The following is a 27,854-nucleotide window of genomic DNA, read 5'->3' as shown; positions in this document are numbered from 1 at the left end:
CTGCTTTCCAGAGTTTTACCACTGTACATTCATCAACCTTTACCAGGACAGCATATGTGGCAGTGTTGACTGGTGCCTGGTTGACTGGTGGAATACAGGTGGATTTGATACATATTTAGAAAGACAATTTGCTTTTGAGTAGAGAGTTTGAAATCCCAAAAATTTCCATGCCAAATTTTCTACTTCTTTTTACCCTTCTCTCCTATGAGACCATGAAGAGGAGAGTGAAGCAGCACAATATGGACTTTAGAAAAAAAGAATTTAAATAAGTTTGAATGACACTTCCAAAGTGTCTTAGTGATTTTTGTGGATGTTAATCTTATTTGGAGATTGCTGGGACCTGTGTCCTCAAGGTAGAAGTTAAAGTTTGCCAGTCTGCCCATCTGTCATCTTTTCAACTCCTGACTTAACACTGTGTGAGAATTCAGCCCCTCGGCTAACTTATACCTTGGCTGTTTTTTTTTTTTTCTCTCTCCAGACAGGTGAGAGAGAGACTAAAGCAGCAAGTTGCTGAGATGAAAGAGAAATTTCCGGGCTTCAGACCAGGACTCGCAATTTTGCAGGTATTGTATTCTTTAACGACAGCTACAGAAAATCTGTGTTGTTTTGCAGTGGTAAGTGGTAAGCTTCATCAAAGCTGACTTGTGGTAACATTTGACAAGGAATGGAAGAGTACAGTTCCCTGTGGGATGGTAACGTGGTTCTGTGATGTCTTTACCCCTGATACTGGGGCCCAGAAACATTTGGGGGGTTTGGGGTTGGTTTGGGGTTTTTCTTTCATCAGACTTTAGCAGTCTCTGAGTACGATGTTGCTGACATGGTGAAAGCAGGCTTCTTGCTTATTCAGAGGAAACGGTGCTTGTAGACACTGTTCCAAGTCTCTTTATTTGTATGAGCTCCAAAGCCTGTCAGCTTTCAGAGGTGCATTTATACCAGAAACCTTTGAAATTGGGTGTTTATGAAGGGATTTGGTCTGCTGTTACATCAGAACATGGAGACGTAGGAGGGGCAGGGGGAAAAAAACCAACCAAACCTACCTTTGGCCAAGAAGACTTTGAGTGCAGGGGATGGAACAAAAATGCCATTGGTGAATTTCATGTCTGCCAGAAGTGTAAGTACAGTCTATACAGAAATGCTTGTGGAGGGAAAAAAAAACCTGTTAAGTACAGGGTTTTGGCCTGTGTTTGGCAGAATTAAGATGATGTTTTTCTTTTTCCTTGCAGCTACAAAAAAAAAAAGAAACTCTTGGTGCTTAGATCAGAAGGTGACTAGCAAGTGTTGTGTAATAGGAAGGAACTGTGTGGCCAGAAAGAATTGATGGACTGAAAGTGGCTGCGTAGAGAAGTGGCTTCTGTTCTTACTCTGTGTTTTGGGCTCCTGAAGAGCTCTTCATGCTTATCTGTGGATTCCACTGCTAAGACCGCTATTGTCCACAAAGACCATGCTCAAAACAATTTTATCTTTTTTGGTTTGTTCTTTTCTGGTTTTCTTTTCCATTAGGTTTAAGAAGATACCTTACGGAAGAGTTGTCTTCAGGTGTTTAGAAAGAAGGAGGAAGGCCTTCTATTTAATATTTAGTAAGGGATGCTTTGAGGGAAGATGCTGAATTGCTGATCTTGTAAACAGTCTTCAAAAACTGCTGTCTCAGTGTTATTGGAGATTTTTCTTGGGTGGCCTTCAATCCTGGATTGTCTCTGAGTCCTTTACAACTTGTTTGTGCTTTGGCTTTCTGACATTTTTGAAGCCAGCAAAGAGCCTGGGCTATACCTCCTAATATTGATATTCTCAACTGTCATTTTTTCAGTTGCATCAAGACAATTACCTGTTTCTGGTATGTAGCACCCCATACAATATGTGCTCCTTTCTTGGTGTGTCTGGTGTCCTCTGAGCTTTAAGTCAGTTAGATCTTTAGTTAGATTAAGTTAGTTCATCTTTATTTTTTGTCCTGTAGTCAGAAATGCCCTCCTCTTGCACAGGTTATGTGGTCTGTTTTTGCACATCTCCTGACACTTGCTTTCTCTTTTTCTGCCCTATATGAGTCATACCTTTTCCTAAATCCAGCAGACTTTAAAGGGGAGACCTTTAAAGGTTGGCCTAGGGAAGAACAACTGGGGTATACTGGGTGATCAGGTAATGCAGTCACCCCTGCAGCTTGTAATCTGTGTGAAACCCCAAGTACAGGGAACAAGGTTTCAAGAGTTTGTCAGCTTTTTCTTATCTGTCCCTCAGTTTCTTACAAGGAGTCTTACCTTTAACAAAACATACTGGGTGTTGCAAGCGGTCTTCTGAAATGTAGTTGTGCTGTCATCGACCAATACTGGCAATACCTACAGTCGTTTGTTCTACTTGCTGCTTTCTCTTTGTGCATTGCTTTGTTCTTGTTTTGTTAGTTTTAATTTGTCAGGAAAATTCTCAAGGTACCAGATAGCAGTATAAGAAATTTCTCTGTCAAGGCACACACGTGCATAAAATTAAGATTCCTGGCTATCAAAGAGGCTCAACTCTTCTGAAGTCCTTAATCAGATAATAGGATGTTATCAGCACCTGATCATGTTAATTAGCTAGAGATTTACCTTCCTCAGGTGAAATGGCAGGCAGTATTTTCTGCTTTGGAGAGTGCTGTGTTTCTAAGGTTTTTCAACAGGTGTAAGCAGTGTTTATGCAGGAGCTCAGACAACTTATGTTTAGCTGTCTCTTGAAAGAACACTTTTCCTGTTAGCTCTGGCTACCTGTAGCCTTTGTCTGTGTGTTACGGTTATTGAAGAATACCTCTGTCTCCTTGCTGTAGCTCAAAGGAAGCTAAGGGTTAAGCCCATGTCAGCCTGTGACTGCTTCTCTGCTCTGCAGTGTGACTCAACTGTCTTTTCAACCTTAGGTTGGCAATCGGGATGATTCGAACCTCTACATTAATACGAAGCTGAAGGCTGCTGCTGAGGTAAACTCTTAGTATTTCTTTTTATCCTCCTGCAGCAGGTCAAATCTGTATATGAAAAAACAGATGCAAATCAAATACTTTTCTCTAATCTTTGCCTGTACTGGAGAAACAAATATTGGCCTGTATTCCTTGTTCTAAGGAAGTAGTATAGGTGCATGACCTGGCACTTAGCCAGGGGTACTCTAGTAACAACAGTGTGTGTTGGTGCCACTTTTTGTGTGATCATCTTCTAGATTACTTGTGTCAGAGGTGCTCATGCTCTGTCTTTACTGACCTGTGGCCACGCACTTACCTTCCCTGAATGTCTTGCACCTGCAGCTGCCTTGCAGCTGTCAGTGAGTGGTGCATTAAATGCTACAGCAGGGCTGGAATCAGAGATGAGTCCCCATTTCCTGAGGTGATAGCTGGCATCCTCTCTGCTGGCATTTCAAGGCAGTGCAGTGTCAAGCCATGATGATGCTGTTCGTGTTAAAATGTGGATAGGACAGTTGAAGTATGGACCGGTCTAAGTAGACAAAGCACTAATTTCTTCTTCTCTTTCATTGATGATATTTCCAAATAATGGGACTGTAGCTGCAGGGGCAGGAGATAGACCTGGGAAATGTGACAGAATGTATCTGTGGCTGGGCTGGACTGAGAGAATAGACAGATCAATCTCTGATGTCTATTTAGAAATCAGATAATTCATTGGTATTCTCATTTGCAGATTGGGATCAGTGCCAATCACATCAAACTGCCAAACACAGCAACCGAAGCTGACGTAAGTAACATAACCAGTAATGAAAAAACATGTAACTTTAGTTTTGAGCTCAAGAGATTAACTTAACATTTGCTCTCTCATTTTATGAAAAAAGACTACTTGCCCATAGATGTTAATTAATGAAAAAAAGAGCTGCAACCTGCTGAGCGGGTGGGGAGGTGACGTTAGTTTTTAGAAGAAAACTAAAACACCACAGTGTAAAATTTAGAGACTTTACAGGTATTTCTTTAAAAATAAAAAGTGAGAATAATTCATACTGTTGGGTGGAAAAACTAAACATATCGTGTATCTTTTAATCCAGGTGGGATTATGCTTTTTCCTTTGCATCAGTCATATTTCAGTTTATCGACCATTAGGTTTTTGGTCTTTACTTGTAGGTCCTCAAGTGCATTGCCTCTTTGAATGGAGACCCTGCTGTTCATGGCTTTATAGTGCAGCTGCCGCTCGACTCTGATAAACCCATCAATACAGAAAAAATAACCAATGCTGTTGCACCTGAGAAGGATATAGATGGGTAAACTGGCTTCACCCCTGGGGAGCGTAACCGTGACTCCAGAAAGAAACCTTTTTTTCTCCTTTGAATGGTGATCACAAGTCCGGGAATCTTATCTGGCCTTTATTCTTTCAATGTACAGCTTAAGTAGCATCTCTTTTTTTTTTTTTTTTTTTTTTCTCCTTTGAATGGTGATCACAAGTCCGGGAATCTTATCTGGCCTTTATTCTTTCAATGTACAGCTTAAGTAGCATCAATGCTGGGAAACTCTCTAGAGGGGACCTTGGAGACTGCTTTATTCCCTGTACGCCGAAAGGATGCATGGAACTCATCAGGCAGACAGGTAAGGAGGTTTCCGTCCATTGTTCATGAGTGCAGTAGTCTTCGGTAAGAGAAGGAATTATGCATATATATACGCTATGTTTCATGTTGAAACATTTTTGAGATGCCACATTTCATCTCTGCCTTTTCAGATAGTAAAAGAACTAGTTTTAAAATCATCCATCCTCCCTTCCAATTCCCTATTACGCAAAATCCAGAAGAGAGATAGTATGCTGAAGTACCGGAGCCAGACTTAAACTGACCAGAAGGCTCCAGAGCTGTTTGAGTTAGTTTGTACTGAAATGCACAATGAACTGTTTTTACTTTCTCTTAACTTTCTGTGGTGCAGGTGTCCAGGTCGCAGGGAAAAGAGCTGTAGTGATTGGTCGCAGTAAGATCGTCGGTGCTCCCATGCATGACCTGCTGCTCTGGAATAACGCAACAGTAACCACCTGCCATTCAAAGACCTCAGCACTGGCTGAGGAGGTAAGAGCAGGCTGGATACACGGGGTTGTAGTTAATCTGCTGCCAACCAGTGTTGCCTGCTGCATGTTGCTACTCTGGGCCACTGAGTCTGGGTTGTCTTTCATCTGAAACCGTTTCCTAGTCCTGTTCACTGCATGGTTGTGTAAATACATCCACTGGAACAGGATCTTGATTATATTTGGCCCTTAATTAGAGGGTTTAGTTACAACAATAAAACTATTGGTTTTGTTTTCTTTGGACAAGTGCTGAGAATTTAATCATCCCTTCCTAATCGGCGTGTAGTGGCCGGCAAGACAGCTTATGTTTTGGGTTTTTTTCTGAAAAAGCCAGGTGGTCTTTTGCTTTAATGGCTGGGAAATGCTAGACCAAATGTTTCCTCCAATTTTTTTTTCCAGTCTATTTTCTATGACTGCGAGTTGGTACCATTTTCCTCTTTAGCAGTGAGTGACAGAAATAGTGTGTTGCTGTGCTGCCACCTACTTGGATTTCGTAGAGCAATCAACAGTGCCAGGCTCTGTAGGCAAGTATTAAAGCTGAAAAGGGGGTAGGTGTATTTGAGTATAACTCACAAAGAAGATCAGAAACACTGCAGTGCTTCATGCCATTAAGTTGCTGTTCAATAAGACTGTCATTAGGTTGATTAACAATTGAAGTGCTAATTCTTAAAGATAGTTTATCTTCCTTGAAGATTAAAAGAAAAAATTCCAAGGGATAGCAGCTTCCCAAGCAAACGTGAATGAAGCAGTGCAAGAACTGACAATGGGCTTTAGTCAGAGTCTCTAGCACCAGCTTTGCCACCAGATCTGTCAGATTTACTGAGTACTGGCTGAACAAGTATTAGTGCCAAATTACATCCAGCATTCCCTGGAGTCGATGTTACGCAGTCCTGGACACAAAAACCACAAGACAGTGCTGCCACAAGAGAAGTGCCCTTAGAGTTCTGTGCAGGGGTTGTTCTTGGCTGCTGGCCGATGGGTGCTGGGTGTATTTCTAGCATTGAAAAGAGCAGCTGAATATGCAGGGATGTTTGAAGGAAGAAAGATAAGAATATGCAGAAGGCTTTAATTTTATCTAAAAGTAGTCTGTATGATCCGCTCAGGAATCTTGGAGGAGTTCAAAGAAGGATGTGAAGTGTTGACTAGCAATAGTTCAGGGTAGGAGTTTGAAAATAGGCCACAATTTCTGACTGCAGGAATTTGTCCTTGCCAAGGAACAGCTGAATACCTTTAATTGCTGACAGTGCCCTTCCCGCCTCTGATGGCAATGGGTGAGCACAGTTTCACAGCAGTTAACGCTGATTTAAGTTGCTGCTGAAGCAGCTCTGCATTTTTCCAGCAGTGTTATACAGAGTTGTTTATTTGGTTTTGTTTTATAGGTCGCTAAAGCTGATATCCTGGTGGTTGCAGCTGGTAAAGCTGAAATGGTGAAAGGTGAATGGATCAAACCTGGTGCAATCGTAATAGACTGTGGAATTAACCATGTGCCAGGTGCGTGGGTAATGTATAAAGAGTGGGGATGTGTTTATGTGTATATAAATGCAGTTGCTAAGTAAGTACGTGGATACTGTTTCCTTGGTGTTTCTAGCCAATGTGGAATTTTCTCTCTTTTAAGCCTGTCTTAAGCAATGATGGCAACTCCTGAACCCCCAGAATAAAAAAAAAAATGGTCCAAAGTACTGTCCTAAAGCAGATCAGTGGCAGTTTTGTTTCTGCCTTCAGTGAGGCTAATGATTAGTAGAGGAAAGAGGAGGCCTAGGAAGTAATTACAACAGAATGTAATTTGCCCCGACTACATAGTGAAGTCTTGCTGCTGTTGTCACTTGGGAGCCTGCAACTTTGCTGTCATGCTTTGCAGTTAGGTCTGATTAAGCTGTTGTGTTTGAAATGCATAAATGGCAAACAGCGTCTTAAAGTAGCTGTGGATTTGTTGAATCACAACATTAACCTCTTAGGCTTAAACAGCTGTTGTCTTGAAACAAAGCAGCTTCTGCAAAAGTATTAGTGACAATGGCTCTGGCATAGAATAAAGCGCTTTAATATAATGGATTTTAGGGTAGGGTTTCACTTAGCTACTCCTTCCTTACAAGGAGGAACAGACAGTCTGGCAATTTCTGTTTTCATCTCATTTTTAAATCCAAATTACAGATATTGAATGATATGGAAAATTAGTCACCATCCAACTATCTCTGTGCTACACCCACAAGGCTTTTAAAAGGTAGTTTTCATAATTAATCAGTCATTTTGTTGCCATTATTTAATGGAACGTAAAGAATTTTCTGTGCAGCAGTCTTGTTCCTCAAAGATGACATTGAGTTGCATTTAAAAAAAATTAGTCCTCTGTCTAATTAAAAAGTCATCTGCTGTTGCTGTTTGTTGCTTGATGGTTTTGTGCCAAACTACCCAAACTTCGGCAGTTTGCCAAAACCCACAGGTTTGTTGCTGATGTGCATGAAGCAGAGGATGGCTTGGAGTGTCCTCCGCTAACATGTGGCAAACAGAACTACCATTGTGTTTCTGACAGAGGACGGTATGACCTTTCTTTGCAGGCTTGACAAGAACTGCATCTCTGAGGACACGTCCCTGTTTCTTTGCAGTTAGTCTGCCTCGGGCACTGCCCCAAGATCTGAGCTTCTCGCACACCCAGCCTAGTCAGTGTGGCATGGCAACATACTTCACGGTGTTGTGAGGCTCGCTAATTTGTGCTCGATGGAGTACCGCAGAAATTGTCAGATTTCAAAATGATGGATGCCACAGACTTTTTTTTTTGCCTGCGGTTTTCTGAAGCTGCTGAGTTTTCGTGCTTCTTTTTTCCCTTCTGATAGGTTGTGAAGAAGTTTTCACATGAATCTTTTGGCAAATCAGTGCCAGAATTGTGGGAATTGCAGTGCTGCAGAAAGAATGGCAGGTAGTTTACCAGCTTCTCCAGCTACATCCTTGTACAGATAGAATACTGCTGCTGCCTGCGATGGTGCTTTGAACGTGGTGGGGGGAGAAGTAACACAGTTGCCATGCATTCTACCACTGTAAGTGCCCCCAGCTAGGTACCTCCAAGATGTAGGTGTCAGTTGCAACTGAAGGACGTGGCAGTCTCTGGATTTGCAAGTCAGGGTGCCCTGTGCAGGCAGATCCCCGTGTGATGTGACACCATCAGAACATTAACTTCACACAAACTTGCCAAGTTGGAGTTAAATAGTTAATAGCCACCTAGTGCTACGCAAATGCAGCAGTTGTGCTTTTGAATGGAGAGTGCCCTGTGTTCTGCCAAGTTGGGAGGCTAGAGTAGGCAGTTTAGGCACATCTGGCCTCCTGTTGTGTGGCTCACCAGTAGAGAGAAAGGAACAGAAGATCTCCTGAAGCCTCTGTTAGAGCAGACAAGTATGTTGTATTCCCTCTGCAAACTGGATTGTATTTATCTCTCTCTGCCCACTGCTGCATCTGGAGATCTAGTCCAGCAAATATTCTGAATGCCTTATTCCAGGCCTGTAGAAATTGCTCTGCTACAGGAAGGGAGAGCAGTGCTAGCAGAGTATGTTCTCGGAGATGGCATAGGCTTTGGAGCATCCTTCTCTGAGCCCTGACAGGAAGCAACCCTGGTCAGAGTCCTCCTGTGCTATGGAATTTTGCAGCCCTAGCTAACATATGAGAGCAGCCAAGGAGGCTCAGCCTCTGTGGATTTCGGTGCCCTACTGTGCAAACACCGTAGGAGCTAAAAAGCCTTGACTTGATGCTCTGTTTATATCTTATGTACTGAGAATCAAGCGGGCAGATTGTGCTGGATCCTTCATGAAACACCTTTCGCAGCAGTTCCAGAAAAAGAAGCAGACTGCAAGCGGGTGGCCTCATGTTTTATAGATGAGGGTCATGTATGGTTTTGAGGGTTGCAGTCATATATCTGTCAGCAATGTGTTGCAGTTGCATGTACCTTGGCACAAGTTTGCTTGGAAATCACGGGGATATTCCCAGGCCTTTTCTGGCCAAAGTAGGACTGTGAATTAGCTCCAGACCAGAAGCTGCACTCGGGCTGTCTCTCGTGCAGCTGTCTCTGGAGATAGATGGAGATCACCATACCTGTGCATTCCATGTGCATAGGCACATCCTTCACTTACTCGATCTGAAAGTCCTTGGGTGCTCGTTCTCCTGTGTTCTGGCTGACTGCAGATCTACTGAACCAAAAAAGACACAAGCACTGGGGATGGTTATAGCGTCGCTGATACTCTCTGTAACTCCAGGTTTTTTAAGAGTGGGGTGATGAATATTGCAAAGATGAAATTATGGTGAGTGGCAGAAAATGTTGTACGTGGCTTTCCTTCAAAAGAATATTTTTAAGGTGATTGAATAGCTCTTAAGTTGTGCTCGTCGGGGCTTGGCATGAGGTGCGGATGCAGAGGCAGCGACTGGGGGTTGGTTTGGCTTGTGCTCCTCCCTGTGTCTGTGTAGCAGATTATTAGGCTGTTTGTGTTTGGAGTGCCTAATTTATCGTTTGTTTTCTTCATTCTTGGGCTGGGAGTCTTCTTGGCCAGCGTGGCTGATAAGGCTGCTGGGCATCCTTGGAAGAAAATATGATTAAGTTATTTGCCTTTGGAACCTTAATTAAACTGGTCTCTAGGCCGAACTTGTGTCTCAGTTCAGGCGGCAAATCTGGCAGTGCCTGGAGAAACACTGTTTAATAGCTGGGATATTGTTCAAGATTTGAACTTCAGGGAGAAATGTTGCTTAAAACACACAGCAAAACATCCAAGCTGCTAATTGTCAGTAACAATGCAGCTAAATTTTAGTGTTGGCAGGAGCTGCTTTTGTTCCCTCTTTGGTTTTAACATAATCAGCTGTTTAGGAGTTTGGCTTCTCTTCCACTCCTCCCCCTCGCCAAATGGATGTTAAAGTTGTTGATTGTGTTCTGTTCAAACATACTCTTATCGTATGCAATAGAATATTTTGGTATAACAACATTAAAAGCTATCTTCAGGTTTTTCACACTGCTTAAAAAGTTCCACAGAGTCCTTGTATCTGAAATGAGGATCTACCACTCCAGGAGAAACTCACATTTTCTGATCTGTGTCTATAACCGGTGAGTTCCTTAGATGACTGTGCTAGTTTGCTAATGCTTTTTGCCCTTTTCTCTCTTTATGGATGAGCTTAAAGGTCACCACTAGAAAAAAGTGCTCTATCTGCTTCTGAATTGTCAGGTCATGTAGTGCAGAAGGATATAGGGATTGGTTTTTGCCAGAGAAAGGAGATTACTCTGCTGGAGCTCTCTTAAGCCACCTATGAGGTTTGTTTTGACAAGACTCTGATCTCTGTGAACTGAGGTATTTACTGGTCTGTCATTAGAATGGCAGTGAGTAATGGCAGAGGGAAAAGCTCCGCACTTGCTGTCTTCAGTTTCTGCAAAGGCAGGTGATTTTATTCAATTGTAAGGTCTAGGTGTCCTCCAAAATGGAACAGAGCAAATGTAAACCTGGGGTTTTGGAACGAGTCAGCAATGTTTCTTCTCTCACTTCTTCCAAACAATTGATTTATATCTCCTTAAAACTGGAAGCTGTGCTAATCGTTTGGAGTAATACCACAGGAGCTTTGAGAGGATGGTTCAGGTCACATCACTACTGTGCGTCCCATTTGTGCTGATGGGGTTTTTTTTAATTGCACAGATTTAAGGCTTGGTCTGTGCTTTGGTCCCCCTGCATTTGTTTTGGAGTCATGTTCAGATTTCCCTGTGGGCCATGTGCCAAAATGCCACACAAGAAAATACTTGCATCCTCATAGGAAGGAAGATCTGTCTGGCCGAAGATAAATGGCGCTTAATGGGAGGATATGTAGCATGAGCTGTTGAGACTCTGAGTGAAGTGTGATGATAACAGCTTCATCTTGTGATGTTGGTTTAACATTTTCTCTTTCTTTACAGCTTCCTGGGTGCTCAGCTTCTGTTTTGTCTTGCTCCAACACAGGAAGATTTCAGCTTCAGTCAGTGCTGCCTTCCCTGTTTTGATGAAATATGATGTGTAACTTGTTTTTCCCTTAATTCCCCAGACAGCACAAAGGCCAGTGGAAAAAGAGTTGTAGGAGATGTGGCGTACAGTACAGCAAAGGAAAAAGCTTCCTACATCACCCCAGTTCCTGGTGGCGTTGGGCCTATGACTGTGGCCATGTTAATGCAGGTACGTGGGCAGACTGTGAGGCTGCTGGTCACCTCCTCTACATTTGTCTTTGGGGTATGTGGCTGCTGACCATCAGCATATTACCAAAGCAACTGGTGCTTCCGTCTTGCTCGTACAGAGGTCTAATTAGAATTTCCAACTTCTAATCCAAATAATTTGGATTCAGTTAATGGAGGAAGAAGATGAACCTTGAAGAAATGTTAGGACAGAGGGTTTTTGTTCGGTTTTTTGTGTGTATTTGTGGGAGGGGAACAACTGGGGGAGGTTTTGAGTGTGGTCTCTCAAAACAGTGAGAGATGGGCTTGTCTTATAATGGTCTGGCTGTAATTCTAAAACTATCCTTAGGGTGATTGGGTGAAAAGGAGCAGAGGAACAGTGTAAGTTAGCTCCCGCTATTTCCTGCTTTGCCTAAGAAACCCTGCTGGCACAGAACATCCAAAAAAATCCAGCACACTGGAAGGTAGATGGGTAGATAGATACGGTGTGTTTTGGTTTTTTTTTCTTTTCTTTGTAAGAAAACCAGGAGCAGAATCTCATTTTGGATTGTTAGCAAATGCTTTGGTAAAAGGACTTGTGTTAATCCCAAACTGAGACAGATGAGAGGGAAAAACCTTTCTGAGTCTCTTGTTAACCTGGATGGTTCATACAGTGCTGGTTGCTATAACATGTCCTCATGCTCATTTTAGAGCACAGTGGAGAGTGCGCAGCGTTTTCTGGAGAAGTTCCAGCCTGGAAAATGGAACATCCAATATAACCAGCTTACCCTCAAAGTGCCTGTTCCAAGGTAATGCTTTCAAGTGAAGCCACTGGCAGTATTTGGGCAGTATAGCATTCACCTCTGTTCCCAAGCTTTGCGTAATATGGGGCATGTGTGTATGTAGACTGTAGCTATCCCTGAAGTTTGGAGGGAAGTAGAGAGAAAGCAGTGTGAGGGCTTCCTAAGGGAGTAGAGCTAACCTGCGGTGGTGCTGTGACGTGTAGATTTGGGTCATCCTGATAATATCAAGGTGTAAACATGGACTTCCAGATTGTTTAGGCCAGCTAGATAGCTGCTGATTCAGCAAATAGCGAGACATTTGTATTTTGGAAAACGTTCAGTGTGACATGGCAAAAACCTCACGTCTTGGAGTAGGAGTTGTTGGTGTCAAGTCCCCAAGGAACAGTTGAAAATACACAAAATACCGCAAGGGAGCACAACACATTGCCTGCAAAAAGTATTCTTGAAGTGTGGGGCGAGTTGGTGGTTTTTGGGGGGTAGGGGGGGAGGTTTCTATGGGGTTTTTTTTAAAGAAAAGGCAACTCTCAGGATGTGTCTGTTCTAATGTAGCCAATATTGGTGGGAATGATTCATTTAACTAGAAGGGGTTAAAGCTTCCCTTTTAAAATATAGATTAGGTGTTTGCAGTTTATGCCGTCCAGAAACGGGGAATTTCTGAGAAGTCTTTGACTTAAAAATTGACCCCTCTCTCTTTCTATAAAGTGATATTGAAATATCGCAGTCTTGCATACCGAAGCCCATCGATCAAGTTGCAAGAGAAACTGGCCTGCTCCCTGATGAGGTGGAGCTCTACGGCCAAACTAAAGCCAAGGTTCAACTGTCAGTTCTGAAACGGCTGAAGAACCAGCCAGATGGCAAATACGTTGTTGTTACTGGGTAGGTACTTCCTTACCTGAAGCATCATGTGATGTCAAGGTGAAAAGAAGTTTTATTAGCATGACTTCTTGTCTTGTTTCTTGGTAAGGTGATGGTATGGGATGCTCTTGGTTTCAGTAAATGTAGTGGTTTGGGAAATAGAGTTATCTCCTGTAACGAATAGTGGGAATGTAGTTTAACATTTCTGTCCTGGAGATGAATTGTTTTGGTCTGCAGGTCGGGGTTATAAAGGGCAGACTGGTTCGTAGTCATAGCTCTCCTAGTCTAGCAGCTTGCCTTCAACAGTAGCTAGCAAGTGGTTTCAGAGGAAAGTCTTTGGCAGTTAGTGATAATTTGCCAATCTCATTCCAGTTCCAAACTGGTGAAGATCAGCTGAAGTCTGAGCCAATCCAGAATTTGAATTGGCAGTAACTGCAGTCACTGGGTGACTGTTTTATCCCTGAAGGAGTTTTGAGTCTCGCCCACTAAAACGGTTTAATTGTGCCTGTTCTGCTTTTTCACTGCAGGATAACTCCTACTCCCCTGGGAGAGGGGAAAAGCACCACCACTGTCGGCCTTGTTCAAGCCTTAGGAGCACACCTCCACCAGAATGTCTTTGCCTGTGTTCGGCAGCCTTCTCAGGGGCCAACTTTCGGTATAAAAGGTATGAGCTATTCTTTTGCAGTTGGATTGCTGGGAAAAGGTGACATTCAGAGATTTTATTCTGCTGCACTGTAGTTTTATGTAATTCCCAGCTACAATTGCATTTCTTCTAAGAAAGAAAAACCTTTAATAAGTTCTTCAGTGTTTATTCTTGAAGTGCTGTGCTGGGATTTAAACTAAGCTGCTCAACAGTAGCTACCTTCTTAAAGCCATTAGGCAAAGCCATGTTCTACCACTCTGGGCTAGAGAGACCTTTATTTGCATGGTTTGACTATTGTCTCTCTGTAGGTGGAGCTGCAGGTGGTGGCTATTGTCAAGTTATCCCCATGGAAGAGGTAATTCTTTATACAAAGACTCATGCACGTAAAGCCTACAGACCTTGAAGAGATACTGCAGTCAGATAACTTACAGAATCTTTTTTGTTTATGGCCCAGTGTAGCACTCCCAAGAACTGGATGATTGGTTTCAGCAAAGGGAGTTTTGGTTTGGTTTTTTTTTTTTAAATCTTTGGTTGTTTCAGAAGGGTGCTGGCATGGTCAGGGAACTTCATGGAACTGGGATTTCCCAGTTTCTCTGTACCCTCTCCTTCTCTAACTTGAATTGCTGTATACCCTTGAGTAAAGTACATTCTGTGTCTCTTTTTCCCAGCATTGAAATGAAGATGATGATGACTTAATACATTTTGGAAGCATAATTAGTTCTGTCAGCAGTGGTAGTCACCAACTCCTGTGAGCTGTTTTGGTGTACTTGAGTTTTAGATTCCTAGCATGAAATGGGGAGAGGGAAGCTGGGAATCGGTAATGCCAAGACCTCAGCTGGTGGGGGGACTGGCTTTGCAGCGTATTTTTGATGTGACTTGGCAACAAGTAAAATCCTGTGTCTAGGGACAGGGAATTGCAAGGCACGTGTAGCACGAGCTCTCATGCTTCTCTCAGCTCTCAGAGTAATTGCCTGTAGAATTCTACCTTCGCCTGGTGCACTGTAGATTGACACAGGGCAATTTGAGGAAGAAGAGCAGAAAGGGCTGTTTGTTCCAATTGATGCATGAAGTCCATGAAAGACAAAAATGTTGAGGCAGAATATTGATGTAGTCAGGTGCCAAGAACATGTGTGAATGATAAATGTGACAGGAAAAATAATCTCCTCTTCGGGAACGTTAGTAAGACGAGCCAAAATGCTTGGCGCTCTGCAGCAGTGGGAAACAGCCCCTCCCTTGGAACAGCAGTGGCTGAAAGTGTGACCCACATGGTATAAATACACATAGTTTTGTGGGGTTGTTTTTATCAATATGTCTCATAAAATTGAAGTATCTGGAGTCAGTAGTTACAGTGATGACATTGATACATCGCTTGATATTTCTGCATGCAGCCTTCATCCTAGGAAAAGATTAGCAAGTGAAAAACTTTTGAGTTCATACTGCAGAACCGAGATAGTAATAACTGCTTCTTGTTACATGTATGTAGAATGAGATAACAATTGGCATTTACTAATTAGGATTTATAATCAGTGTGTGATTAGCTGCATTCTGCTTTTAGCCGTCTAGTTTAAGACAACAGCAGCAGGACTTCAACAAAATGGTAGTGTAAGGTCTTCTGTCATATCAGCTTTTCTAATGTCCCTTTTTTATCTCCCTCCTTTGCTGCTCTGCTTCAGAGGAAAAGGATTGTTTTAACACACCTCTTCCTCCCCTGCCATAATGCAAGTTCATCATGCCAGCTCTATATCGCAAGCCGTTTGTCAGCTTAGCTGCAGTGCAGCCAGATAACTCACATAGAGAAACCCACTCAAACTATCTTTTAATGAGGTAGAACCAAGAGAACTACTAGCAGTGTCACTGCGTAGTACGTGGTCTACTGTGTGTTGGAGGGGTTGGCTTATGCAGAGCTCTGTGCAACCACAGCTCTACTGCTAGCGCTGCACAAGGTTGCTAGTCTCAGTCTGGCTCATATCTTTGTGGGAGCAGCGGCAGCTTCAGCTAAGGTATGTGTGAAACCTGTTGTGCAAATAGTAAGAATGGATCGGAAGGAAGGTGAAGGAGGAGTAATGCAGATGTGTCACAGCATGGTGGTCTTCGATATGAAGAGCCTGTGAGAACTGTTCTTTTGGGGGAAAAAAAAACCAACTTGTTATTTGGAAGCTTCGTTCTGGAAGTTTGTAAAATGACATAATGTGGGGGAGGGATTTTTGTGTTTTAGAGAAATTCTTTCCTCTCTTCCTCATACCGCACTGAGCAATCTCTCCCCCTCCACCCTCACCCGCTTTAACATTGCTATTAATATTTCTCTTTCCATCTGTCTACGATGAATTGAAATAAATGAAAATTGCAGCAGGATGAGGTAACTGATATGTTTTATCTCCTCTAGTTTAACCTTCACCTCACTGGTGACATCCATGCTATCACTGCAGCCAACAACTTGGTTGCTGCTGCTGTCGACGCACGTATATTCCATGAGCTCACGCAGACTGACCAGGTATGAACCTTTCTTATGGTGTATTTGAGCACAGCCCACTTTGGCCAAGGTGTTATGGGTGTGCCAGCAGTGCTAATTAATACCTGTTTCATTCTGCAAGGCTCTCTACACACGTTTGGTGCCTTCAGTCAATGGCGTTAGGAAGTTCTCAGACATTCAGATCCGAAGGCTGCAGGTAGGTTCACTGATTTCACACTGGTTTCTGGTTCTGCTCCATTTACTCTTCTTTTATGAAGGCAGAGCTAGGTTGCAGGAACCCTCACGTTGTCCTCTAGATCGCCCTGCTGGCACCTCTTTCTTCTGCGCATTTTATGTAAAGAGTGGTTGCCCTTCTTACAGCACAGAAAACATTGACATGCAGCCCCAAGGGGAAGAATCCTTGATGTATCACTTTGTTATATGCTGTCTGAGTAACGCAGTGGGAAGAGGCAAAAGGATTAGTGCTCTTTATTAATAGTGTCAATTCAGTGTCCTTAATGCAGTTTAAGAAAGGATCAGAATGAGTCTCTATACCTTACAGCTAGAGGGGAATAGTTCCCATGTGACAGCTGTATAAATAATCCAGCACAAAAAAGGCAATTTGTAAAATTCTGCAAAAAGAGGATGTGGGAAATTCTTTTGTTTTGCCCAGATTGAGAAACTAGAGGAAAGTGGAAAAAATACCTGTGCCCTACGTTGCTGCTCTCCTCTCCCCAAAAAAGAACTCCCAGTTAGATGAGTAGCCCTGTCATTGAGTGGCAGATCCTCGGAAATAGTTTGTGTCTCTGACTTCTGTAAAAAATGAGGATTAACAGAGGAATAGTTTTGCACTGGGCTTGGACTTTCTGACTGGGAGGGCAGCCTGGGCCCTGCTAAGCTCATCCAAACTACAAACCTGTTTGTACAGTGTTCAGGCTGGATCAGTTGTCCATTTGGAAGTCAGGAGGAATAGTCAGACTGCTTCAGAAGCTAAATCTGATTTATTAGTTGGCTGTAATGTCTCAGCCATTAGCGAATGTGTGGTTTGCTGCTTCTGCTGAGCAAAGAAGCTGTGTTGTATTGCTCGGTGTTCCTGTCAGGCTGCTGAGGGAACGCTGCCCTAACCGCTCCTCTGGTTATTAAATGTAGAGATGTGAATGGGATGCTAATACTCCAGAAAGATTATATATTTTTTTCTGTGTGTTTGTTTATTTCTTTTTCTAAATTATGTGCTTGAAGAGGAAGAGAACAGACTTTCCTCTTCCCTGCTGTTCTTCAGGAGAAAAATACAACTTAGCCGTGTAGTTAATTAAAAAAAGCTTGCTCCTTCATAAATCAACTCAATCGTTTTCCTCATTCCTAAGCTTGCGCTTGTGTCGGGCTTCTTGAGATAATTCTTCTCTCAATTAAGCGACTTGGCAAACTGCCCATCCTCTCAGTATGTTCAAGATCAGCTTTCTGGGATGCTGACAGCCTTGTGACTGAATTGTTTAATTCCTCCTTTGTGCTGCTTAACCAGCGTGCTGAAAGCAGTGTCTTTAAATCCGTGCGGCTGTGTGCAGTGACCCTAGGCAAACTAATGAGAAAGGGATGTAAGCATGTGAGACTAATGATTAGGACAAGGCGTGTAAGGAACTGCAGAGCTTGCCGCTTTTGCTCTTTCTGTAGATGCCTTGCACAAAGCTTTGGGACAACCTGCCCTAATGAGCTCTGTTGTCTGCCTTGCCTAGCTGGTCAGCAGCAAGCTCTGCTCCCAGATACACTCTGATACGGATGATCTTACATTGCTCTAGTGAGAAGTTCAGTTCTGTGAATCTTTTCATTATATCTTTTTTTTTTTTCATTTGTCCTTTCCTCCCATAGAAATTGGGCATTAAGAAAACTGATCCTGCAACTTTGACAAATGAAGAAGTAAATGTGTTTGTGAGATTGGACATTGACCCAAGCAGCATAACATGGCAAAGAGGTATGAGAGCCTTTAAATGAAAGAATTATTAAGAAACAAAAACATGCGTCAAAAGAGAGGTTTGCAAGTGCAGCAGAAACTGTGTTTCCTGGGAAAATGAGAAAGAGGGCAGGGCTGGCCTCTCCTGAGTGTTCAGTGAGATAGATGCCTGCCGCTGGGATCCTTTTTTCTAAAGGGTCTGATGCAGGGACTTGAATCTGCAGTCCTTCACAGAGATTAAGACTTTGCTGATTGATGCAAGTGTGTGTTTCTGGACTTGTCAGTCAGTGGGAGAGAGTTGAGTTTGGCTATTGTAGCCAACAGCCTTTTTGCCTGACTGAGAAAGCTCTGTGAGCGAGGAGAGGGTTCTGCTCTGGGATTAAACTTGGTTTTATTCTGCCCACTTGCTCTGTTGGGGACTGATGGCAAGCGAAGTCCGGATTTTTAACAGGTTTTTAAAGGTACCTGAAGGTATCAAGATACCTCTCTGGCCTGGCAGAGAGCCAGAAATTTGACTAGCAAAAGAAATTACAAATACAGACATTTTTGTTTGACTTAGACTCCAAGACTATTGTTCTTTCTTGTTTTTATTAAAATATAGTGTGAAATATATTTCCAAAATTTGCTTCATAACCTGCAGTGGGGCTAAAGTAGTCTACTGGGGCTAAAGCAGTCTGCCTTATGGGAAATATTTTATAAAATACTTAGAATATGTCAAGCAGATACTAAGAAACAGCAAATTTAAGCCAGTATTTGACAATTTGTGTTTCCAAGGTAATTTGAGTTAATGGGGCTATTCTTACTGAATAGTAGAATCTGACCATTTTATCACTTAGCTTATAAAATCATCATTTTATTTCTTTTTGGCTGGAATAATTTCCTGGTATCACATTGACTAATGATGGTGAAAAAGCAATTGGAATAATACTCCCAGCCCAGCTTTTCAGAGGGGCTTTGCGGTCAATGCACGCAAAGGGAGGTGGACTTCCCTCTGGAGGCAGTGAAGGGCCTGCGTGTGGCTGTGGGTATCTTCACTTTGCTGGAGTTCAGTTTTGGGGAAGAATCTCATTGAGCAGTACTTGCCATTTGTTAGGAGAGGATGGTATCTCAGTCTGCCATCCTCTCTTCACAGCTGATCTAGCTGAGCGTGGGTAATAGGGCATAGATGTGACTTATGACTTGCAATGTGACTTCTCATCTTTCTCTCTGCCTTCCTCACAGTACTGGATACCAATGACAGGTTCCTTAGGAAAATCACTATTGGACAGTCTCTGACAGAAAAAGGCTTCACACGAGTGGTAATTGTTCCCTTTTACTGCTGGTTTTAAAAATTACTTTGAAAAAAGTGGTCCTAAAACAAGTTTCTGTAACTCCAGATGTTTCCATCTTTTACCAGTAGTACCTTGTTAAAGAGAAAGCAGAAAGTCCCTTCAACCAAACAGTTACATTTGCTACCAGTGCAGTGTTTAGTTTTATTGTCTGCTCCCTCCTTCCCTGTTCTCTCCTGAGTGGCAGCATCCCAAACTGGGATGACTGTGGCAATAACAACAGCAGTACAGAAGTGCTCTCCGTAAATACGCCTGGCAATGGCTAATCTTCACCGCTGCAGATGCTTTGGGTGGGATGTATCTGGCCAAAAGTAGACACAGCATCTGAGCTTGTTGTCTAGATTCATTATGCAATCAATAGGGTAAAATAGGCAATCAGAGCTGTGACTCCTCTCATCCCTTAACTAACTGTCAAATTAATAGTTCAAATTAATTGTGCTCAGAAAAGCTTCTTTCTTATTGACTTGAAATGTCTCTGGGATGCTTAGCTGTGGCGGAGGTGTCTGTGTTATGTCAGATGAATTCTACCCTTAATTTCCTATAGAATCTGATTTTTTTTTATATCATTTGCTGTACTGTTTAGTGATAATCAGATGAGTTAGTAGGCTCAGTCTTCAAAAATAATAATTTGTTAGTGTTAAATATTCTTACGTGAATCACTAATGCATGTGCCAGGAGAAAGTCATGTAATAGCAATGGAATAAGTAGTTTTTACTTAATTTTGTGGGGGAAAAACATCCAGTCTAAAATGGTCAAATTAAATGGATTGTGTTCTGAGAGTAATGCTTTAGATTTCTTTTGTATTTCTATGTCTGTCTTTTTATTAATTTTTTTTTATTATTATGATGATGATTGGCCTTGTTTCGAGAATTGGATGGAGGTAAGAGTCGCTGCCAGGGCATCTTGATGAGTTCACATTCTTTACTCATCTCTTACAGGCTCAGTTTGACATCACGGTGAGCAGTGAAATCATGGCAGTTCTTGCACTCGCTGATGGGTTGGAGGATATGCAAAAGCGACTGGGCAGAATGGTGGTAGCTTCCAGCAAGAGAGGAGAACCTGTTACAGCAGATGACCTTGTAAGAGAGTCATTCGGTTTTTAATGCTTTTTCTTATTGCTTCTGAAAGTCCTTGGATGGAAGAGCATGGGGACAGTTCTGTACAGAAAAGACCTTAGCATAGAGAAGGTCAAAGATGAAATCTTGGCTCCTGGAGTTAATGAAGTTTTTTCACTTCAGCATGACTAGCACTTTACCCAGAGTGTATGTGTGACCTGGGCAGGGACAAAGGGTCCTGTGAGATGTGCATTGTGTCAAGTTGCAGCTAACACCATAGGAATTAACAGGGAAATAAAATAACACAGTGGTTCTAGGCAAAAAGCATAGTTATGAATTGGAAGAACTCAGAATGCTTCCTGAGGGCCGTCCTCTTTCTCAGGCTCCCTGGAGTGAGGAAAACATTGAGCAGGAACATAGCCTAGTGCAAATTTAATTACAGATGATGAAATACCTTATTCTGGGAGGCTGTGAATGCTATAAAAGCCAAACCCTTTGCAAAAAGTGCGAGGTGTTCATCAGTCAGCCTTTGAGGGACACAAATCCTTTATTTCCACTGCATGAAATGCTGAATGTAACGGCTCTGGCGATGTCCATTACCACTATGTCAAGCTCTCCTAACGCAAGCTGCAGCACCGTCTTGCAGCTGTCCATACATTAATTATTAGCACAGTTCTTCTCACACTTGTGGAGTGTGTCAGCTAGCACTCTCCTGAACAGTGCTTCAGTGTGGTTTCAGAGGAATAGCCTGTTGCCCCAAACACTTCTTCCGATAAATGTTTTGAAGATGGCAACCCTGTTTGGAGAAGGGAAGAGGAATTGAGCCCTCTGTTAACTGTGCCCCGCTGCTTGGCCTCAAGACAGAGAACAGGCTCAGGACTTTTTTAAATCTTAATTATTTAATTTTGTCTATCACAGCTGTGGAATAGAGGATTGTATCAGACCTGTCCAACAGGTTCTCTTGAATGTTAGGTGTTTGTACTGATGGCAGCCATTGGCTTGCATCATTAGGACTGTGATTTACACCCCTCATGCAGGCAGAAACATGGTGACCGCAGAGACAAAACTGATGCAATAAGATGTCTCGGTCCTTCTGCTGTGATATCACCAATGTCATGAGTGTGCTACCAGGAAGCACAAAGAAACTGGGAAGAAATGTAGAATTAAAAACTGACTACGAGGTTTTGGAGATGGGAAGTATTGAAGTGCCACTGAGTGACACAGGCCTGAAATGTCGCCATGGAAATCTTGTAGTGTAGTTTTCATTATTCTGGAGATGAGTGAAGTTTAAAGCTTATCCATTAAATGTTAAATAAGCTTTTGTGATTGAAAGATTGAAGCTAATGAAACAAAGCAGAGAATGTCTTAAAAATCTTTCATATAATTGAGTGCTGCAATCCGATTGAAATAAAAAGGGAAGAAAAAGAAATCATGGTTCAAGGTTTTCATAACCACTGTGAATGTTTGGCTCAGTACCTACGACAGCAATTCTAGTTACTTTTGCAAGTGCTGGGTAACAGCTAGTTTGGTTTCCACTAGACTGTGTCAGTCACAAGGATGACCAAACCCTCTTTTTCTCTTCCCAAAGCAGATGTGGAGAAATCCCAGGCTTTCACTTTGCAGGAAGCAGAATTGCCGTAGGGTATATTGCTGCACCTCAGGAAACAGGGGCTCTAGTGTTTGACTTTCATATTGTCGGCCTGGTCTTTCTCATCAACACAGAGGTTCACTTTAAAGGTTATTTCTGCACAAGAGACTTGGGTGAGGTGTCACAGCTTGTTACAGCATTTTAAGACCAATATGCAGAGCCTAACTGCTGAAATGAGGAAGGAAAAATATCCAAGACAAACCTACCTGCAAAACCTAAGAATGTTGCTTTTTGCCACTGCGTGGGCTGCAGTAAACCATATGTACTCAAGGGTTACTCTCGTGCTGCTATTGTTTATGACCCTTGCTGTAGCATTGAGACAGCGATTGTTCTTTATGCCTTCCCTACAAAGTGATGGCCAAGCCAGGCCACAGCCAACAGGCTGTCCCCAGCAGAAACCACAGCTCCCCTTACGAGAACGTGAAGGTCATCATTCTGCTTTGCCCTAACTAGAGATTGTTACATGTAGAGCAATGCTGGTTTGGTCCTGAAGGCTCATCAGGACAAAAGCAAAGCCTTGACACTGCGTATGAACTGTCCGAAGGTTTTGGTACATCTGAAAGCTGATGGCCTTTTTTTTCTTTCAGGGAGTGACTGGTGCTCTGGCTGTCTTGATGAAAGATGCTATTAAACCAAACCTCATGCAGACGCTAGAGGTGAGCACAGATGTTTTGCTGTATGTGTGTTCTCAGAGCCAAGAAGCAGCCGGTTTAAGTCATTCGTCACTATCAGGGTGGGTTTACTTGGTTTAAGATTTGGAGGTTTACTGTGGTTTCTACCTAAGGGTCAGGGATCGGGGAGAAGGCTCCCTTCTTTCTAGGTCTGCCATTGGCACGTGGGATGACCCCAAGGAAATGCACTAAACTTTTCTGTCTTTCTGTTTTGTTGTCTTTGATGCCAGGAAGCGTTTTGTGTATCTAAATGGTGTGGTTGAAGGAGAATAGCAAAGAGTTGCTGGGATTTAGCCATCCTTCTCCTAAGCGGATTAGTATCTTGGCTTGTGTGGATTATTATAATCCTGTTTGCCCTGTAGTCCTTATTAATAATAAACGGTTGATCAAAAAGCTGTAAGATCTGTCTTCTAAAGGCATTTCTTTTTCCTTCAGGTACCATAGTACTTAGCTCCTGAAATGCTGCAGATTTGCTCAGTTGTGCCCTCTGATTTTTCTCTTTCTCCCACACCCCCCCTTGTCTAGGGCACACCGGTGTTTGTCCATGCTGGACCTTTTGCCAATATTGCACATGGGAATTCTTCAGTGTTGGCAGACAAAATAGCACTGAAGCTTGTGGGTAAAGAGGGTTTTGTTGGTAAGTGTGTTTGCTTTTTGTTTGTTTGTTTTTCAGGGAGGCATTTGCCTTTTTTTGTCCTGACTGTCTTTGCCTCTTTTGTCTTGGAAGAAGCTTCTGATTTATATAATCAGAGCATGATTTCTCCACCCAGCAACCTCTCACAAGCTTCTTTTCTTTTAATTCCTACTCTAGTTACAGAAGCAGGATTTGGTGCGGACATAGGCATGGAGAAATTCTTCAATATTAAATGCCGCTTTTCTGGTCTCCGGCCTCATGTGGTGGTGTTGGTTGCTACTGTCCGAGCTCTGAAAATGCATGGAGGAGGGCCTGCAGTAAGTGCTAGGCAAAGTTTTCTTTAGGTTTGAGGGGCTGCAACTCTTGTTCTGATCCAGTCACTTAAAGCCTGTAGGGTTTGATCTGCTCATAATTGTCTTGAGATTTGCCCTTGTGAAAGGGATCTGTGTGTCCCTGTTCCTTGTAAGTTGCTTCGCGGTGTGATGTTACAGGTGTTGTAAACGTGCTTGTTTTATTCACCTAATGAAGTGTTTGTATACTGGCGCACTTGAGATATTACCAGTCAGTCATTTGCTCTGTTGTGAGTGCAGGCTTTTTAGTCTTCCTTTTATTTATTTCTTAGGAAAAAACAATGAGCCTGGAGCAGAATGTTATATCTTGGTGCTGTTTAATAAGAATGAAGCATTAATTTCTGTCATGGATCTTATGGGGTTCCAATTCTTTTTCCTGTTTTTCCCAGGTCACTGCTGGGGTACCTTTACCAAAGGAGTACATGGAAGAGGTAACCTTCTTTAGCTGTTGTGACAGTTGACTAACTAACTGCGGTCGTGACACGATATTGTCATGCAGCGCACCCTTGGATAGCCAGTGTGTCATTTCTTTAGCTGTCAGGGAAATGCTTCCTCGTACAGACCGTAATGTTAATTTTGGTTTTTTATTTCTTTTATTTTTAATGATGTTACTTTGGCTCTGCTCTTTCGAGCATTTATTGTACTTGACCTCGCCAGTGTTCAGAGCCTCCTCATTTCTCCTGAGCTGATGCAATTGTCTGTGCGCTCAATTCTTCATAGTAATATCTGCTCTGTGTCCCCTGACCCTCTCAGTATGGAGTAATTGCTTCACTGAAATATTGTCTCTGAAAATATTCAGAGTGCCTCTTTAATTACTCTCGCCTCAGCAGCGGCAGTTTCTGGTTTTATTTCCTCCACGCCTCCTTTGCAAGGAGAGGGGAAAGTGAAGTGTCAGCTTCTGTCCTTGTGCCTTGAATGGTTGTGTACACTTGGATAATTGGTCTGACTGTCTCCACATTGCTGCAGCTCCTTCACTTGTGGAGCTTCTGAAGCTGTTGCCACAGACTTCAAACAAGTGTCATGAAAGTCACTGCTAATGATACTTAATACAGAGGAGTGTGTCAGAGAGGAAAATGAGGCTTTACTGTGGGGAGTTAATGAGCACGGGTATTAACTTACTAAGAATAACAAAAAAACGATAAAAAGTGATTTCTGTTGCCTTGGCTTAGCAGCTGAAACCAGTGATCATTACAGGCAGTCACTCCTCCTGCTGTCTTCCATCCAAGAGCAAGCACTGGCCTGGACTGTTCAGAAAGCACCACTAGGGATTTGTCTTTGTGGTTCCATTCCCATTTTGACAGTTTTATTGTTAGCTGTGGACATAGGGGATTTGGAGCAAAAGTTTCACACCCCTGATAACGTGCTTCCTGCTTGTTGTCATCTTTACAGAATCTTCAGCTGTTGGCAAAAGGCTGTAGTAACCTAAACAAGCAAATCCAAAATGCACGGATGTTTGGTGTCCCCGTAGTAGTGGCTGTCAATGCTTTCAAGTAAGTGAGCTAGGACATGGAAGTGATAAATGGGATAAAATCATGGTACTTTATATGCTGTGTTTAACACAAAGTTGTGTTTTCAGTACTGTCCATGTATTGTTGGCAGCATTACTGCCTGCCTTAGTTTAAATTAACTTAGGATTTTACCATCAGTGACTATTATCTGCCATCACTCGATGACGGACCAGCCAAATTACTGTGGATGAAATGTTCCTGTGACAATGTGGAATCTAAGCTCATGATAGATGGTGAGGTGCCTGTTTCAGTACTGTCCATGTATTGTTGGCAGCATTTTGCATTGTTGGAAGGTGCTGAATAAATAGGGAAGCTCTGCTTAGTTGTTTCAACTGCCTGCCTTAGTTTAAATTAACTTAGGATTTTACCATCAGTGACTATTATCTGCCATCACTCGACCACGGACCAGCCAAACTACTGTGGATGAAATGTTCCTGTGACAATGTGGAATCTAAGCTCATGATAGATGGTGAGGTGCCTGTGCTGTCAACCGCACTGTGTTCAGTGCTCGGCTGTATGGAACAATTATGCCCTGCTAAGAAGCGTTTGGGGCTCTGCACTTTGTACTGCACAGGAAATAAAACCTGTGCGTGGTCTTCTTGCGCGAGCCAAAGGGCTTTGAACGGCTGTGTTAAAGCTGATGCCAGTTGAAGCAGAGTCGCCAGCTAAGGATTCTTCATCTGAAGTAAATGCATGTTGGCTGATTTAGAGAAACTATGGGAGTCGCATTGCTGATAGAGGACAGATATGATAGAAAGTCTGGAACGCTGCTCTGTCAGTAGTCATGGGTTTCTGCATGTAATTCCAGAGCTACCTGTTGCTCTCTGTTCCTCTGTGGAGTACCTTCCTTCACCAAGGTGGGGAGGGCTGTGGTGAAGTTGCCTCTCGGCAACTTCCTGGATTCTGTGATTTCTTTGGATGGACTTTGAATGTCAACAAGAGTGAAAAATGGTTAGAACAAAGAATTTACTGTGTGGCTACAAATGTGCAAACTTTTCTCCTTACAGAACAGATACAAAGGCTGAACTGGCCCTTGTGGTAAGACTGGCAAAGGAAGCGGGAGCGTTCGATGCTGTGGAATGCACTCACTGGGCAGAGGGAGGGAAAGGAGCAGTTGCACTGGCCCAGGCTGTTCAGAGAGCATCGGAGACACCCAGCAACTTCAGGTTCCTCTATAACGTGGAGGTAAGAACTTGCAGTCTTCCGGACATGCTTTGTTTGTAGGGTAGAGATCAGTTGGCTTCACTAGCTTAAGTTGCTGAAGGCTGTCTGAAAGGCTGCCCTGAGAAACTGAGAAGAAACTGGGTTTTAGAACATAATGTTTATTCTAACAGGCTCAAAGACCTAGTCAGTCAGTTCCTGATGTTTTGGCTACCCAGTGAAATATTTTATACTTTTGATGCTGAAAGATGCTGCTGGGACTTCTGCTGGAGATGACAATCAGGTTTCTAGCATGGCAGCAATGTTCCAGGGTAGGGGGAAGTTTAGTTCTTTGAGATGTGCGTACCTGTCAGAGCATGGACAAGAACAAGCCTGGCTAAACCCTGGTACCTTACTCCAGAGCTTCTGGGTGCGCCTGTTGCTCAGGATGGGAATCTAGACAACAGAATTTGTCCATTTTTAACTTCTTTTTTCTCTCTCTGCAAGTAAGGCTTACAGAGTCACACCACAGGTCAGGATGGAGGAGAGTGTGTGTGTATTTCTAACAACTTTGTACATTAAATTTGTACATTAAATTCAACAGATGGCTTGGAGGTAATGAAGTCACTGTTAGTTACCAGGTTATGGCCTGAATCCTTCTGTAATAGCAAGCACCTATTCAAGTGCCTAATGAGTCACAGAGCTGTGTCGTCATATCTATTTTAGTTCCTTAACAGATGTTTTCAATTTTTCTTCTTTAACCTGTTTTATTTGTGCTTTTATTCATCCTTTAACTTGTATTCCCTCAAATTACTTTTGTCTGCTTTTTGACTTCAGCTTGAGAGAGAATAAAGACGCCTCTTTCGCAGTGGGCGTAGTTACATGTTAAGCACAACTTACAAGAAATACTGATATGTATCTTTTTGTTTCTGACTGTAGTAACTAGTTTTGCCCTCTTACCAAAAGAAACAACTGCAACAAGATAATGAAAGGTGTTTTGGAAACTCTCAAATTACTGCACAGCTTTGTTCCACAGCAAATGGGAATAGCTCTTGTATCTGGGCACCACACAATGTGGGTGAAGGGTTGTGAAGCTGCCGGGGTGTTAGGGCTCTTCACAGTCTGGCCACAATGACCTACCTGTCTCTTTTTTTTTTTTTTTTTTTTTGTAGCTCCCGGTTATAGACAAGATCAGGCTTATTGCACAGAAGATCTACGGGGCAACCCCGGGCTGGCCCAAAGGCCCGCCCTGTCTCTTTTTTTTTTTTTTTTTTGTAGCTCCCGGTTATAGACAAGATCAGGCTTATTGCACAGAAGATCTACGGGGCAAGTGACATTGAGCTACTTCCAGAAGCACAGCAGAAAGTTGTCTTGTACACTAAGCAAGTGAGTTTTCCCCATCACCTGAAGGGTGCACTCATCGCTGGCAGTGACCGTGGGAAAAACCCTTCCCAGATCTTCGTTCACGAAGCCAAGCCATGATGATGATACCAGTGGTGCTTTTCATTTAAAATGTTCCTATTGAACACTAGTGTTCAAACTGTGTGTGAAAGGAATCGTCACTCAAATCATGTCCGTGTCCAGGACTCATTGGATGCTGCTATGGCAGAGGAGGTGGTAGGGGGAGGGAGAAACTGGCCCTGGGTTGTAAAGGAGAAGACAACTTATTTGGCCCGGTAGGACATCTCTGATAGCATATGGGGA

The 27,854-nt window shown here is 42.8% G+C and overlaps 1 protein-coding gene across 1 annotated transcript in view; it reads left to right on the top strand.

The window, feature by feature from the left end:
• Nucleotides 1-478: 478 nt before the first annotated feature.
• Nucleotides 479-27,854, top strand: part of MTHFD1 (methylenetetrahydrofolate dehydrogenase (NADP+ dependent) 1, methenyltetrahydrofolate cyclohydrolase, formyltetrahydrofolate synthetase) — a gene marked incomplete at its 5' end in the record, with an annotated part of 33,483 nt that continues 6,107 nt past the window's right edge. Inside the window, 24 exons of the mRNA XM_010141070.1 lie at nt 479-563; nt 2,876-2,935; nt 3,642-3,695; nt 4,073-4,209; nt 4,431-4,531; nt 4,859-4,995; nt 6,371-6,482; nt 11,019-11,146; nt 11,833-11,930; nt 12,627-12,800; nt 13,307-13,443; nt 13,731-13,777; nt 15,806-15,913; nt 16,014-16,088; nt 17,735-17,837; nt 19,038-19,114; nt 20,083-20,223; nt 22,435-22,503; nt 23,044-23,155; nt 23,330-23,469; nt 23,892-23,933; nt 24,892-24,992; nt 26,018-26,195; nt 27,429-27,536. Of these exons, the coding sequence (XP_010139372.1) occupies nt 479-563; nt 2,876-2,935; nt 3,642-3,695; nt 4,073-4,209; nt 4,431-4,531; nt 4,859-4,995; nt 6,371-6,482; nt 11,019-11,146; nt 11,833-11,930; nt 12,627-12,800; nt 13,307-13,443; nt 13,731-13,777; nt 15,806-15,913; nt 16,014-16,088; nt 17,735-17,837; nt 19,038-19,114; nt 20,083-20,223; nt 22,435-22,503; nt 23,044-23,155; nt 23,330-23,469; nt 23,892-23,933; nt 24,892-24,992; nt 26,018-26,195; nt 27,429-27,536 (2,524 nt within the window). The remainder of the gene's footprint in view (nt 564-2,875; nt 2,936-3,641; nt 3,696-4,072; nt 4,210-4,430; nt 4,532-4,858; nt 4,996-6,370; nt 6,483-11,018; nt 11,147-11,832; nt 11,931-12,626; nt 12,801-13,306; nt 13,444-13,730; nt 13,778-15,805; nt 15,914-16,013; nt 16,089-17,734; nt 17,838-19,037; nt 19,115-20,082; nt 20,224-22,434; nt 22,504-23,043; nt 23,156-23,329; nt 23,470-23,891; nt 23,934-24,891; nt 24,993-26,017; nt 26,196-27,428; nt 27,537-27,854) is intronic.

This window comes from Buceros rhinoceros, unplaced genomic scaffold (genome assembly GCF_000710305.1).
Source record: "Buceros rhinoceros silvestris isolate BGI_N320 unplaced genomic scaffold, ASM71030v1 scaffold15438, whole genome shotgun sequence".
NCBI lineage: Eukaryota > Metazoa > Chordata > Aves > Bucerotiformes > Bucerotidae > Buceros > Buceros rhinoceros.
Note: the sequence above shows the minus strand (reverse complement) of the source record. Positions and strands in the feature narration are given on the sequence as shown.